This window comes from Eschrichtius robustus, chromosome 12, assembly GCF_028021215.1.
Source record: "Eschrichtius robustus isolate mEscRob2 chromosome 12, mEscRob2.pri, whole genome shotgun sequence".
NCBI lineage: Eukaryota > Metazoa > Chordata > Mammalia > Artiodactyla > Eschrichtiidae > Eschrichtius > Eschrichtius robustus.
Window position 1 is genome coordinate 54,376,122 of NC_090835.1, and position 15,507 is coordinate 54,391,628.

At 42.3% G+C, this 15,507-nt stretch overlaps 1 protein-coding gene across 1 annotated transcript in view; it reads left to right on the forward strand.

Annotated features, from left to right (window-relative positions):
* Positions 1-345: 345 nt before the first annotated feature.
* Positions 346-15,507, forward strand: part of GADL1 (glutamate decarboxylase like 1) — a 145,486-nt gene continuing 130,324 nt past the window's right edge. Inside the window, exons 1-5 of the mRNA XM_068557871.1 lie at positions 346-513; positions 5,101-5,227; positions 7,470-7,560; positions 10,965-11,071; positions 11,761-11,876. Coding sequence (XP_068413972.1) covers positions 361-513; positions 5,101-5,227; positions 7,470-7,560; positions 10,965-11,071; positions 11,761-11,876 — 594 coding nt within the window. The 5' untranslated portion in view covers positions 346-360. The remainder of the gene's footprint in view (positions 514-5,100; positions 5,228-7,469; positions 7,561-10,964; positions 11,072-11,760; positions 11,877-15,507) is intronic.

Here is a 15,507-nt window from a genome sequence, read left to right on the forward strand (position 1 = left end):
GCCCATGAAATAGACATGGGCTTGTGTTTACAAAGATCTTTTTGTACATGTGTCTGAAAGATGTTTGTATGAGTGAGTAAAATGGGTTGAATTTATGTTGCTTGAGCTCCTCCATGCTCCCTGATGCTAAACAAGATGCTGCAGGAATGGAAAATGGAACTTTCTTTCTTTAACTCTGTCATGCCATTGGGCACCATAAGAAGCTGTCAGCTTCAATGTCTCAAATGTATTAAAAGAAGGTATGCCCTTTGAAGGTAGGACGGTGAGCCATTTCCCCTGTGTTTTGTTCTGTGCTCGAATTAGATTATCTCTCAAACACGGTTTGATTGTGTGCTTCCAGGAGATACCGATCCACAAGAGATGGTTTCCAGCAGGAAGAACACTGTTTTCGTGGATGGAGTCATACTGAATGGCCCCACAACAGATGCAAGAGCAGGAGAAAAATTTGTCGAAGAGGCCTGTAGACTAATAATGGAAGAGGTGGTTTTGAAGGCTACAGACATCAATGAGAAGGTAAATATAAAAACCTATAAGGAACCCTAAGAATGGGAAAGATAGGTTTTAACCAAACCTGGATGGCTAGATGTAAGGGAAATGGGAATCATGCTTTCATTTCCTCTATACCTTTGTTTCAAGGGGATGCCCAGATACCAAAGTTTGTATCTACTCCCCACCCCATCCCCACCTCCAGACCCCCACCCAGTCTCTGTTTTCCTGGGAGGGTTGACTTTTACTTTGCCACCCAGCATGTGTCAGGAAATTGGCTGAGACCCAGAGTTTAACCAGGTAAGGCTGTGAAGCACAGGATGAAGCTTTCTGCCCCAGATAACAATATAGATTATAAACCACCCAATGATCTGATTTCTACACTCTCCAAGGCACACTCTGCTTTCCATTTTCTTGTGCATATTCTTTATGTTACTAGGGAAAACCAAGCAGAAGGTAGAAAAAGTGTGAAAAGTTTAAAAATTTATCTGAGGGTCTTTACCAGAACCTTGTCTGAGCTCAGACTAGAAATCGTGGGTTGTTAAGTCTGACTTCTGACTGGTACCAATGACTGGTTCTAGGTTTCAAATTCAGACTCAAATTCAGATGCAAATTGATATTGGAATTACCACTAATAACATCTATTCTTAACAGTACTTACTACGTGCCAGGTGATATTCTAAGAACTATTCCATACGTATTTGTGTATTTAATCCATGTGTTTGTGTATTTAATCATTAAAGACCCCTAAGATGCAGGTACTATTTATTAACTCCATTTTAGAGACGAGGGAAAAAATGTGGCACAAGAGGTCAAGTACGTTGCCCCAAAGCACATGCTAGCAAGTCTCAGAGCTGGTACTAAACTCCAGGCAGGCTGGCTTCAGAGTTTGTGCTTTTAATGATTCCTCCATACGTTTCTTAAAATCTCAGAATTAACCTCTATCACATTGATCACCTTTCATACTGGAATCAGATTATCAGGAAATGGAGGGAGAGATTTTCATTTCACTTTTATCAGGAGAAATAAATGTCATTTAAAAAAATGATTTTGAATGTGAAGTGGTATTCTGAATTTTTGGTAACATGCATTTGGGAAAACTAATAGGAAAATACATTGAAATGACCCATGATCTTGGAATGGTTAAATTCAAGGCAAAGTCACTAGAGGTGTTTCCTGATATGTACTTATAATTGCATATTTTCCTGTCTTCTTTGTACTTGGGGAATATTTTGGACCTGCTTTACTTTGGAGTAAACTACTCCCCTGGAACTTTTTTTATATCGGCCTTTATTCAGTCATTAAATATTAACTGAGTGTTAGCTAAGGGTAAAGCATTACATTTGGGCCTGGGGGATATAAAGAAAAGTAAGATAAAGGTTCAGCTTTGAACAGAATTTTAATCTCATTGGGAGAACAAGTTTTTGTTGGGATAGAGAACAGGGGGTCCCAATAAGAATGTGATAAATGCTGTGTGATTTGGGCAGACTTTGGGGATTTCACTGAGGAGTGGGCACCTTGAACTTTGATGCAGAGTCTGAAGGTGAAGTAAGGTTTTGATGGACAGAGAGAAGTCAGCACAGGTGTGTTGAGGAAAGCGGGAGGTAAATGATAGAGAGTTGTAATAGGATAAGGTATTTAATACACTAAGAGGACCCTTCACCTAGAAAGAAGGGCTCATACAGGGCACTAATGGGAGGTAGGATGAGAAGGGTATGCTTGAGATCCTAAGTTGTCAATTAAGCAACCCCAAGCCCATTGCAATATAGTAGACGTGCATCCATATGAAGCTGGGTTGAAAGTTATGTTGAGGTTGGGAGAGGGAGGTGAGGATTTTATGCTGCTGACTTAGCCTACTTGGTCAGAGATTCAACAAGTCCCCTTTCAATGGTGACCTGAGGATAGGATGGGTCCCCACACTTAGATGATTATTACTAGTGCCCTCTTTGATAGACACTTTTTCTCAGCCACTTTTTTTGTTTGTTTTTAATTGAGCTGTAATTTACATTCAGTCAAATGTATTCCTTTCGGTGTGCACTTCTATGAGTTTTGACAAGTCATGTAACCATGAACAGAATTAAGATACAGATTAAGATCCATCACCCCCCATATTTCCCCGTGCCCCTCCATAGTCAACCTCTCCCCTCACCTCTAGCCCCTGGCAATCACTGATCTGTGGTTTTTTGTCCTTGTGGTTTTTGCCTTTTCCGAAGGTAAGGTAGATGGAATCATATCCCAAGTAGCCTTTGGAGTCTTGCTATTTTCTCTCAGCGAAATGTGCTGGAGATTCATCCACGTTCCGTGAATCCATAGTCCTTCCTTTTGATGGGCTCAGCCCATTTGATTTACTTCTGCCCATTATGGTTCTAAGCTGAGAGTTTGATTTCATACCTCTCGCACGACTTGGTATTTCCTCCTGCTTTCCGCAGCCTCCCACATCCTGGTCTTTACTCCCTGGAGGCCCCCCTGTCTCTCTCCTCCCCTCCACAGAGAAACTTTTTAAAGATTGTCAACACTGCCCCCCTCCCTCTACTTCCTCACCTCCTACATCCTCACTTCACGCAATCTGGCCTCCACTCCCACCTCCCTCAGTCAAATGCTCTTGCCAAGAACACCTCCTTGTTCATAAATCCCAGGAGCACTTCTCAGGCTTTGTCTAAGTTGGCTTCTCAGCAGGATTTGACAGTGATGGCCATCTTCTCCTTAAAACATTCTTTTTCCTTGTTTTAGTAGCAGCAGGATTTGCCAGTGATGACCGTCTCCTCCTTCTTCCTTGTTTTAGTAGCAGCAGGATTTGACAGTGATGACCGTCTCCTCCTTCAAGCATCCTTCTTCCTTTGTTTAGTAGCACAAAACTCTTCTGGGATTCTCCCTGCCTCCCTGGCTTGTCCTCCACTTCACAACTGAGCTCCTCTCCCTTTGCCCATTTCTTACGTGTTGGCGCCGCCCAGGTGAGACCCTGCGCCTTCCCCTCTTACTGTAGGTTCCCCCTGAACTGTGTCACCTGTCTCATATTATAATGGATGCCTGGAACTCTGTTCCTGATCTTTTACAAGAGCTTCAGACCAACTGCTACACCCCTTTTGGGTGTCCTGAAGGTGCCTTGGACTAAATATGCCCCAAAATCATCATCCCCACCCCACCCCATCCACCATCAACCCGTGTGCAAGCTGGAAACCTCAGAATGGCCTTTGGCTCATTGCTCTCCCTCATCCTTAATGTGCTGCTGCTTTCCGAGTTCTATTGATGGTGCATTTTCAAAATCTCCATATATGCTTCATTCCTAAAGCAGCTAGCCTCATCCAGACTACTACCTTCTCTTGCCTGGTTTATTAGAGTAACCTCTTATTTCCAATTTTATTTGGAATCTCCATATAGCAACCAAAGCTATTGTCTAAAACACAAATATGATCATATAATCCCCCTGTCCAAAACATAACAGTTTTTTTAGAGCCATGTTCAAACTCTGTAACATGCCACACAAAGCCTGTCACAATCTGAGCCTTGTTTATCTCTTCATTCATTCATTCATTCATTCAACACATCTTTGTTGATAACCTCTTGTTATGGCAGGCTCTGTTAGTTACTTGGGGTCGGTGAGCAAACTGACTGACATGTCTGCTCTCATGGAGATTGTGTAGGATATCATAAATGAATTACACAGCACGCTGGAAGGTGACAGGTGCTATGGAAAAAGGAAGAGAAGAAACAGTTGGGGGGAATTGCTAGACATGGGGTAATGTGCAGCCTGGGATTTTAAATAAGGACTCAGGATTGCTGTCACTGAGAAAGTGACATTTGAGAAGGGTTTTGGATGAAGTGAGGAAGTTAGTGATGAGGATATTGGGGGGGGGGCATTCCAGGCTGAGGGCAAAGACCCAAAGGTGGGAATGTGCCTGGTCTTTTAAGAAACAGAAAGGAGGCCAGGTTGCGGGGGCAGAGTCAGCTGGGAGGAAAGCAGTGCCACCAGGGAAGGAGGTTGTACAGGATCGTTTTAGATCATTATAAGGACTTAGGCTTTTACTTTGAAAGAATGAGGAGCCATCAGAGGTGTTAGAGCAGAGGGGTGACCGTGGCTCATATACAAGAGGAGCATTCTGGATTCTGGCTGCCTGGCTGAGAGTAGATTGTACGGGGCCAGGGGACAAGCAGAGAGACAAGTTAGGAGTTATGCCGGGAGCCGAGCTTCACTTCTCCCTCCCTCCCCCAGGCGCTGTGTTCAAGCCACACCCAACGGACTTCACTCTTCAGAAGGGCTGTGGGTGCCCTTATATCTCAGCTTTGCTTGTGCTGTTCCTCCCACCTAGAAGGCCCCTTGCGTGACCCCATCCCTTAATCTTTGCTTGGTTCACCCCTCTCTTATTTTATGTCACAACTTAGATGTCAGTTCCTCCAGGACATCTTCCCAAATGTAAGATGGGGTCCCTCCTTTGTTCCAGCAACATCTGCTTTACCATCATAGCTATGGTCACAGGGAACTATGTTTACAGGTTAAATCTCTCTCTCTCCCACTTGTCTGGAAGCTTCGCAAGGGTAGGGGCCACGCTTCCGACATCCTCTCCACACCTGGCTCTAGCGGGTGCCCAGTTAACCATGCCTTTGCCACATCTCCAGGTCTGTGAGTGGCGGCCCCCTGAACAGCTGAAACAGCTTCTCGACTTGGAGCTAAGGGACACAGGAGAGCCACACCAGCGGCTGTTGGAACTCTGCCAGGACGTCATACGCTACAGCGTCAAGACCAGTAAGGACTTCACTGACTCCCTTGATCCGTGCCTCTAACACGTTCTTCCATTTTCTTAAGCCTGTATTTACCTCATAGTAAAGGCAACTAGGGCGCTGTTTATGGGATGAGAAAGCTGGATCAAAAATAGTGGTTCTGATGTTTTGACAATGGTCCATATGTCTAATCCGTAAAATAGATTTGTCAAGGCCAAAGATAGGTTGATAGAAAAACTGATGGTGTTAGTGGTCATATGTAAATATTATCTGCTCTTCAGCAATCCTCATCCTCCTGATAAGTAGCAGTATCATGACTGCTACTTATCATTTCTTTTGTTGGTCCAAACTGATAAACAGTATTTTGATTTTAGAAGTTGTTAAGGGATTTTAAATCCTGATTGCCCAGAATATGGCCCCCCAAAATGTTCAAGAGGGTGTCTTTACTATAAACAGGGATAGATTTATTTGTAAAGTACTCTTGGCAGTTGGCAAGTACCAAATTATTTGATCAAATCTAGCAGGATCAAAAGATAAAAACCTTTCGGAAGGTATAAGAAAATGAATGCATGGTGAGTTTTTGCTCTGATAGTTTCACAATAATGCTGAACCACTGTGATCTTTTGTAAATGCAGTAACATGATCTTTGTCTTGTGCTTAAGTCCTATTCCAATTGACTGTTAATATCCTATATACCCAGTGAATAAGTTTCAGAAGTAGAAGAATAACTTTCCAAAATATGCATTTCTCAGTGTGATATAAAGGTAATCTAGTGCTTAAGACCATACAGGCATTATGCTTTGTGAGTTCTGACACTGAACTAAATTTAGTGGAAAGAACATAATAAAATCCTGGCTAAAAATAATTGGTTTATATTCCCTTGGGAAAGTCTGGTGTATGTATCAAAAAACCAGTTAACATTTCAAATGCAGAGATACATATCTCATTATTACAGTGCATGTCGGAAGTGTAGAATGACATTTAATGCAGTAGGTTTTTCAGTTTACTGGATACTTTCCATAAAGTTACCATGGAAATCAATCATAAATTAACGTGGAACTAAAAAAAAGTCTTATTAAAATTACTTGTAGCAATGTCTGGTTTCCTTTGCCAGATTAGAGGAAGTTTGCCATGATTTATACGAAAAGGCATTTTCTTCTGAGACTTTTGTTTTTCACTGAACTGGTTTAAAGAGAAAAAAACCCCAAAACCAAATGCTGTGAGTTGCAATGAGAGGTCACTAACGAAAATGATTCCCAAATACCCAAATTTAGAAATAGGCCTCCTACCTCTTTATTCTTTGTCACACTGGACTTCCTATGATTGAGAATGTCAAGCCAGCTGTTAGCCTGGGGTTTGGTGTGAATATTCACACTGTGTAAAGCCAAGAACCTTTATGAGACCTTTTATAGGAGGGAAAAAAATAGAAAGTTGGAACTGAAGTTTTTCGAGCCTTAAAGGCAACTGCCTTTGAAGTGCATTGAATCAGAAAGTTTATGTAAGCTGCATGATGAGTCACATCTTACTCCAACAACACGATGCCAGTTGCACTATAAAAAATGGTCCAATCTGAAAAATTAAAAGGCCACTCACTGCCAGGAGCCTGAAGTGAACCCTGTTGGTGAGTGAAATGTGTTTAAATTAGGGAAATTAACATCGATATTTTTAGAAGGTAAAGGTAGCAGCAGGCTTTGATATGTGGACAAACTGCTCAAATAATCCATTTCTCAAGGTTCTGGTTTGGGTCTGGGTTGTATTTAAAAAGAAACAGGTAAAGCAAAGCTCTCAAAAGAGTGCTCAAGTTTTGCTTAGAAACATATTGTTCAGTAGACAGGGCTATGAAATGGGTCTTCAACATTTGTTTCCCTTGTACATGACAATATTTTAAATGCTTTTTTTAAATTGAGGTATAATTTACATTCAGGAAAGTGGGAAACCTCAGGTGCTCAGCTCAGTGAATTTGTACCTATCTGCATGTAAGTGACCATCACCCAGAGCAAGATATAGACCATTCCTGGGACTCCAGAGGCCCCCTCAAGCCCCTTCCTAATCAGTATCTCCTTGACAAAGGTACCTGGAATTCTAATCTCTGTCTCCACAGATCAGCTTTGCCCCATATTGAACGTCATATAAGTGGAATCATGCATTGTATACTCCTTGTATCCAGCTGCTTACATTGTCTGAAGGATTCACTTATATTATTCTGTGTCGATAGTTTTCTTTCTTTTATACTGCTGTGTAGATTAATATTCTATTTCAATTTACAGACCATCCAAGATTTTTCAACCAGTTATATGCTGGACTTGATTATTACTCCTTGGTGGCCAGATTTATGACAGAAGCATTAAACCCAAGTGTGTGAGTACCTTTAAATGGAATTTTACAAGGAATATGGATTAGAGATTTTGTTAAGTAGGTGAAGTTTTATTTCATTAACTTCTATTTAATGGTTTAATTTGTGCAGTGTCATCATAAATAATGGAATAGTCTTATGACACTTTGCAGTATTCAAAGAACAGTTTGATCTGATAGTGGTACTGTGAGATGGGTAAGGCAGGAATTATCTCCACTTAACAGATGAGAAAATTGATTAAGAACTCATTCCTGCATGAAAAGCCATGTCTGTGCTAAGGTGCTGGAGAGATACTTTGTGTAAAAACAAACCTCCACTTTGCCTCCATGAAGCAAATAATCTAGTGATATAGAGATGCATGCAAATTAATCAAAATGATCTACACAAATTAATGTATTATTTTCAAATGAAGGAGAGGTGCATGATGCTATAAATATAAATGGGACAAGTTTTCCTTGTTGGGCACTGAGGGAAGTCTTCTCTGAGGAAGTGACGGCTAAGTGCTGAAGAATGAATGAAAGTTAACTAGGTGAAAAGAGGAGGGATGGGTTCCAGAGGGAACAGCATGTTCAAAGACTCTATGACAAGAGACAGCATGACATGTGCTATGAACCGAAAAGTCAGGGTGGGTGTAGCTGAGAAAGTTATGGGGGGGTGTCATGGAGGACAAGATTGGAGCCAGACATGCAGGGCCCAGTGGGCCACATTTATGAGTTATTCTAAGTACAATGAAAAGCCATTGAAGGTTTCCATATCACTAGGTGACATTTGCTTAGTAAAAAGATCATTGGAAATATGGAGAGTGGATTGGAGGGGACCCATTAGGATGGCATTACCTTGGTCAGGTAAGAGATGATAGTTGCTTGGATTTAGACAGAAGTGGTAGGAATAGAGGGGGAAAAAATGTGTTTGGAAGATAAAACAGAAAGGACTGGATAATATACTGGATCTTGGAAATGGGAACAAGAGGGAGGTTTATAAGATGATGCCTGGGTTTCTGGCCTTAATAGCTGGGTTGATAGTCATGTCACTCACTGAGATAAGAAACACTGGAAGAGGGGCCAATTTTCAAGTCTATGGTGAAAAAGGCAAGAGCAGTAATTCAGTTTTCCATTGTGAACATTTGCATTTGCAGTAACTTTGAAATATTTAAGCGTACACTCTTGGTGAGTTGAGATATATATGGGCCTGAAATTCTGATACTTATATGGAAGTTATAAATGTAGGTGTCACTGGCGAAGGATGGTAGTTTCAGTAGTGGGCATGGATGAGATTCCTAAAGTCAGGGATTCTCAACCCTTTCTGCTCTTTAGGATCAACCTAGGAACTGGGTTAATATTAAGACCTAGGTCCCAACCCAGACCAATTAAATCTGAATTTCTGTCTATGTGTCCCGGACACTGATATATTTTCATAGCCCAACAAGTGATTTTAATGAGCAGGATGGAGACATTTTAAATAAAAACAAACCAGGAGATGGAGAAGCACTGCCTGCAGGACAGCATAGAGTGAGGAGAGAAGACGGCTCGGGCCTGGGCCTTGAGGGCATCTGATATTTCATGGTTGGGAGGAGGAGAATAAGCCTACAGTAGAGAGAGAAGAAAGAGAAAATCCACTGGGAAGGCCTGGGAGCCATGGAGGAGAGTGTGTCCAGAGTCATATATTGTTGAGTGGAGTGTTTAACTAAGACAAAGACTAAAAATGTCCCCTGGATTAACAACATGGATATCATTGGTGACTTCAGTTACAGAATTTTTCGTGGAATAATTCAAGACAATACCAGATACCAGGTTACAGTGGGTAGAAGAGTTAAGTGGTAGAAAACATAGTGAAATTACACAATTCTGTGAACCTCTCCTTGTAAGTCCTGGGATCTCTCTAACTCCTCATCTGGGTTCTTTTACTGAAATATTTAGAGGCTTTTGAAGTATTAAATTGCTGCTAAGCTGAGTAGTCCACTCAAAATATCACGAAGCCACGAGCGCATTCTGTATTGTCCTCTCCTCCACCTCCAGGCCAATTTCCAGGTTTACGGTTGAGCTAGTTTGCAAAGACAAGTTTAATAGTATTTTTTTCTTACTAAAAAGTGAATGATTATTTCACTTTTATTTGTAGGTACACATACACATATATACTTTTTTTTCACACTTTTGATATGTGTAAAGTGGTTTCCTAGCATGGTTGAAAATAGAAGCTAAATTGTTTGAAAAATGATGTAACTTCTGTAGAGTGCTTGGCAGGTAGGGAGGTGATAACACAGTAGGTGTTCTTTTTTCCTTTTTTTTTTTTTTTTTTGCCTCTTTACCAAAGTTTTTTTCCTTCTGATGTTAACATAATTGCATTAAATTCCGTGACTATGAATTTAAATGTGTCTGCTTAGCTTACATATTTAGAGTACGTATTTATTCAGATTCAATTTAATGTAATCACCTAATTGTTCGAGAAGGAGATTATACATATTAGTCACCCTCCAGTTATCTGGAGAAAGAAAGAAACGTTATAAAATTACATGGTAACTGTTTCAGGCTGGATTCCTGGGCAGCTGCCCTAGATGGAGCTTAGTGAGTAGGATGTTTATTAAGGGAAACCCTTGGGGTCAACATGGGTGAGGGAGGGGAAGGAAGCAGAAGTGGGCAGAGATAGGAGTCAAGCCACTGTGTAGGCTCTAAGACCACCTTGGCTGACCCCACAGACGTCTCTGGAGCTACCCTGGCCCTTCAGTGTGGTCTGGAGCTGGACCCCCAAGGCCAGGCCCAGTTGTACCTCCAGCTGGACCAGTCATCGGGTGTGGACCACCACAGGACATTCCTAAAGGGGCTAACTTAGCAATGCTCTCTAATGACAACATTCCAGCCCAGAGCCTCAAACCTTCATGACAGGGATCCAGGTAGCGCTGTGTAGTAAAATCATCACATCATAAGAGATGTCCACAGTGCTCTTGCTATTTGTACAAACCCAGGAGTGTGGTGGAGGAATCCCAAGTTCTAGAGCTGACTGCTAGGGTACATCATGGTAGTAACCTAATAAACCTGGCTACCATGACAATGGTTTTTCTTTAACCAGCATCCAAAGCAGCATCCAAAGAGCTAAACGGCTGCTGTTCATGGCTAATACAAAGAATCCAGGTGCATTGCTTTTATCTCTTGCAATGGAATTGAAGGTTTCCTCTAAATTAAGACTGCGAAGTAGCTAGTATCCCTAAAGCCACCAGCTGCTGACATTTATCTAACCGTGACCAGTGCTGTCATAGACTGTGTATTTCTCTGTTTCCGATGGATTCATTTCCAAAGACTCTACCCACACTTCAACAGCCACTTGGTTTAATAAAACCCTATGTGCATTTCTTGGGACTCCAAAGGGATGGTTTGACTCTAGCCATAGAAGTGAAGTGTTTTTTATATCTATCTAGTTATACGTATGAGGTGTCCCCAGTGTTTCTGTTAGTGGAAGAAGCGGTTCTGAAGAAAATGATTGAATTTATTGGCTGGAAAGAAGGGGATGGAATATTTAACCCAGGTAAGTACAATTAGTTATTGCCTCCATTAAAGCATCTACAATTTTATTCATGCCTTATTTGAGGAACAACTCCCCGCAGACTTCCACATTACAAAAACTTGGATGTTAATCATGCCACTTGGGGAGAATCGAGCTTGTGCCTTTCTCCAGAGTGATGATATTTTGCCTAAATGCTACAGAAATGACATACATGCTAACAAATGAGATGTCTACAATTTTGGATTTATATCCAACACAAATGAATTTATCTGCTGCTGGGAGTTAGGAAGGGCTATCATACGTTTTTCAAGTTTATCAATTAACTTTACTTGAGAAGTTTCCTGAATCATATTTTGTTTCTCCTACAGTCCTTCTTTGGAGCCAGGGAGGAGCATGTATCGTCATTTTATTGATTAGAGACAGACGGAAAGAATATTATTAACTATGGAGACTTGGGTACTGGCCCTAAGTCCATAGATGGAAACTCTTAGTTTAGAAAAGCTCTGGAATGAGAGAATAGACCATAACTTCTGGAACTGGAGATGAGGAAGTGTGTAAGAGTAATGGGATTGGAGGGGGATGCTCCCTTGATTTTGGCAGTAATTTGTCATTAAGCTGGTGCACCTGCAGCCATCCATGCCTCCCACTGTAGCCGGCACTTGGGGAACAATGACGTCATGCTATACATATTTCTGTTTTCATTTTTGCAGGTGGTTCAGTGTCCAATATGTATGCCATGAATTTAGCCAGATACAAGTACTGTCCTGCTATTAAAGAAAAGGGGCTGTCTGGCTTGCCAAGATTAATCCTTTTCACATCAGCAGAGGTAAGAAACAAATTATTTTTGATATGAGATATAGATTTTCTGAGAATGAATACATCATGAAGGGAGAGGGCTTGTTTGTTTGGGTGCTCCCGATGTGCTTTTATCCCATCCATGAGTAAGTCCCGTGCCTACGTACAACGTTGTATTTCATTCCAAAAGAAATTCTGATGGGTTTGATATTGTAAGCCCTGGCCACCCAATTTTGTACATCACCTTTATTTAAAATTTATAGTCTGTAACGTTTTCTTAAGAAAAGAGAACACTTAATTTGAAAGTGCCATCTCTTTCTATGAATCTCTGAGTGTCTTATTTGTGAGAACTTAGATGATTGCTACTGATATCAGGTATGTCTTCTACTCCCATTTCCTTGTGAAATTGATTGCTTTGAATGGCTAACACAAGGGCTCTTCAAGGGGAAAGGGAGATATTCAGTAACAATGAACATCATGCGCACGCGCGTGCACACACACGCACAGTTGGATGTTGCCACAGTCCCCTATCTCACTGTGCTCCCCACTGACGTAGGAGGTCCAATTGTGGATGAGCGCATTGGCTTTCAGCTAGGCTGCCTGGATTCAATTCCTGTCTCCACTACTTACTATCTGAGTGACTTTGGGTAAGTTGACTAACTCCTCTGTGCCTCAGTTTCCTAATTTATAAAAATGAGTGTATCAGTTAGTTCTAATATCTAACAAATTACTCCAAGACCCAGTGGCATAGAACTATAGCCAGATATTATCACCCTCGAGTTTGGAGATAGCTGGGTAGTGCTGCTGTTCTTGGCTGGGCTTGGCTGGCGAGTGGCTGATCTGGGAGTGGCTGGGCTGGGATGACCCCAGTGACGCTCCACATGTCTCTCATCCTCCAGCAGGCTAGTCCATGTGTGTTGTCAGGACAGTGGTGCAGGTAAAAAACAGCATGGGCACACACTGGGCCTCCTGAGTCCCGGGCTCAGAACTGGCACATTGTCATTTCTCCCTCATTTTCTTGGTAAAATAAGTTGTATATAGGAACCTAGATCCAAGAAGTGGGAAAATAGACTTCACCTCTTAAGGAGACTCTGCAAAGCCACCAGGAAAAGGGACTGGATGCAGGGAGCAGTGAACAGTCTGGGGCCATTAAAGCAGCCCAGTGGCGACATGAGCTTAGTAGGCACTGATTGATTAGTGGGTTATTGCAAAGATTGAATGAGTTAAAGCATGTAAAGTAGCATCTGGCACATGCTAGATAGACAAAAACGTTAGCTATTAGTAGTAATAGGAGGAGGAGAATGACCCAGCAATAATAATGTGGAGCACAGCTCATATGCAGTCTTACTTAGAAGGGATGCTTTTTTTGTTTTTCTTTTTGTGTTTCCAGTGGGGGCCTCTGGGGGTCCATCCCACCACTGCTTCTTCCCCATGTCCCCTCCTGTACCTTCTGCAATAATCCTAGGTCTCCTGTCAAACACGTGAGGTGGGCAAAATCTGAAAATTCTCTGTTAATTCCAGCTGGACTTTCCTGTATCTGTTACTTTCTTTCAAGAGCAAGTTACTTTATTATGGCAAAAGTATAAATGGTGCAGGAACCTGACCACCCCTGCGTGTTCCCCCTGCCCTGCCTGAGTTCTGGTTAGTTCAGTGCTAAGGGCAAAGTGGGCATTGAGTTGGGGGCAGCTGGGAGGAGTCACCTAGTCTGAGATTCTGACCTCAGCTCGCCAGGCCCTTCCTCATGAGATGTTCATTCTGTAGCAAGAGAAGAATGCTTGGGAATGTGGACACCTGGGGAAAATGCTTGGTTATTTAGAATGATTATGGAGTAGAATTTCCCTGCCCTGGGAAACTTTGGTTCCAACCCTCGGGTTCCAATCCTTGGTATTTCAGTTGGAGGAACCCTAGTGTATCAGAAATGCAGAGCCCCTTCTGCGTTAGAATTGCTATTTCCACGCCTTGGAAAGCTGATTAAACAGGGGCCCTGCTATCAGTGCAGTGCTTTTACCTTTGCCTTTTTCGTTCTTCATTTGGTTTAAAATGTACCAGAGTTCTTTTCTGGGATAATTGCTCCAGAAAAAGGGAAGAATTTCTATGGAAGCCTAAAATAAAGATTATGCCTGGGAAAGATCAGTAACAGGTGTAGCTGGCAAGTTGGGAATGAAAAGAAATTGAAAAGTTGTGAACCCAGAACTAAGTATTTTTTAAAATCTCCGGTGGAGATATAGGTGCAAAAAGAGGTAAAATATATGCCTTGGCTAACAGACCAGCAGAGGATGGAGCCAGAAAACCAAGCTAGATGTGTGTCTTAGTTTGCTCAGACTGCTCTAGCAAAATATAGAGTGGGTGGCCTAAACAACAGACGTCTATTTCTCACAGTTCTGGAGGCTGGGATGTCCACGATCAAGGTGCTGGTAGGTCTGGTGTCTGGGGAGAACCTGCTTCCTGGCGAGTGAACCTCTGTGCTCACATGGCCTTGCCTCCGTCCAGGCTCGTGGTCAGAGTGAGGCCTGCCTTCCTCTTCTTACAAGGGCACTCATCCCATCAGAGTCTCGCCCTGGAGACCATCACACTGGGGGCCAGGGATTAAACACACACGAATTTTGAGGGGACTCAAGCATTCAGTCCATAACAAAGTGAACTCCACAGAAAAATTCCATAACTTTGAACACACTGTAGCCTTGAATATATAAATTTTACCCCATCCACCATACTCTTCTTTGTAGCTCCTTTTTTTCCCTGCTCTGCCAAAGAGACCCAAGTCATAGCATTGACACTACTTTAATTCATATTTTAGGGACCTCTGTACCACTATTTACAACAAACCAATTCATTACTTAGTTAAAAAAAAAGAATTAAAGAAAGCTGTGTTTCCTAAAAGATCCTAAACCCTATGCTAATCTTTTTGTTATAGCCCCCTTGTTTTTTTTCAGGCGTTGGCCCATGACCCCCTGGTTATTTTCCCAGATTGTTTTATCAGGTGCCCTTACTTTTCCAGTTTTTATGCAGCCCCAGATGAACCAGGGTAAGTTACTCCATCTCTGCCTTGCACCATCAAATGCAGAGTGTGTGCACTCACCACTAAAGGGGGTTTTGCATACACTTCAGGTGTCCTTGGTAATTCAGCTGTTGGTGGAGACCAGGAAGATCACAGCAGAGACCCCTAGACTGTCAGCATATCTAAGGTAGCCTCTCCAGGCCAAGCGGGAACCAAAGAGAAGGGGACTTTTGGAGAAAAATAATAAAAGGAACAGATTTGTGGCCTGATTAGCAGTTAGATATGAATTCCTTACATTTATAGAAATCTTAGGGTTGTCATTCAAATCATTTTGGGAATTAGCATGAAGTAGTGATTATTGTCCGCCACTAAAAAGTGAGGGAGAAAAGAAACCCTTTTCACTCCCAGGCCAGCGATCAGTTGTCCTAGTTCCTTACTAGCAGGATCGCGGCTGGGATGAGGCAAGTGAGACGTTTAGAGTCCAGGTCTCAAGGTCACACCTCCTTAAATTTTGCACCTGAGGTGCCTGACTCCCTCCATCGTGGCCCTGCTCTCTAGGTGAGGCTGCCCTGAGTTTGGATGGCATTGCAGGCATTCACGGGCCAGCAGGTGCTTTTCAGGATGTTGTGCAGAGTGTAAGGTAGTCCATCTGGATTCCGGCTCT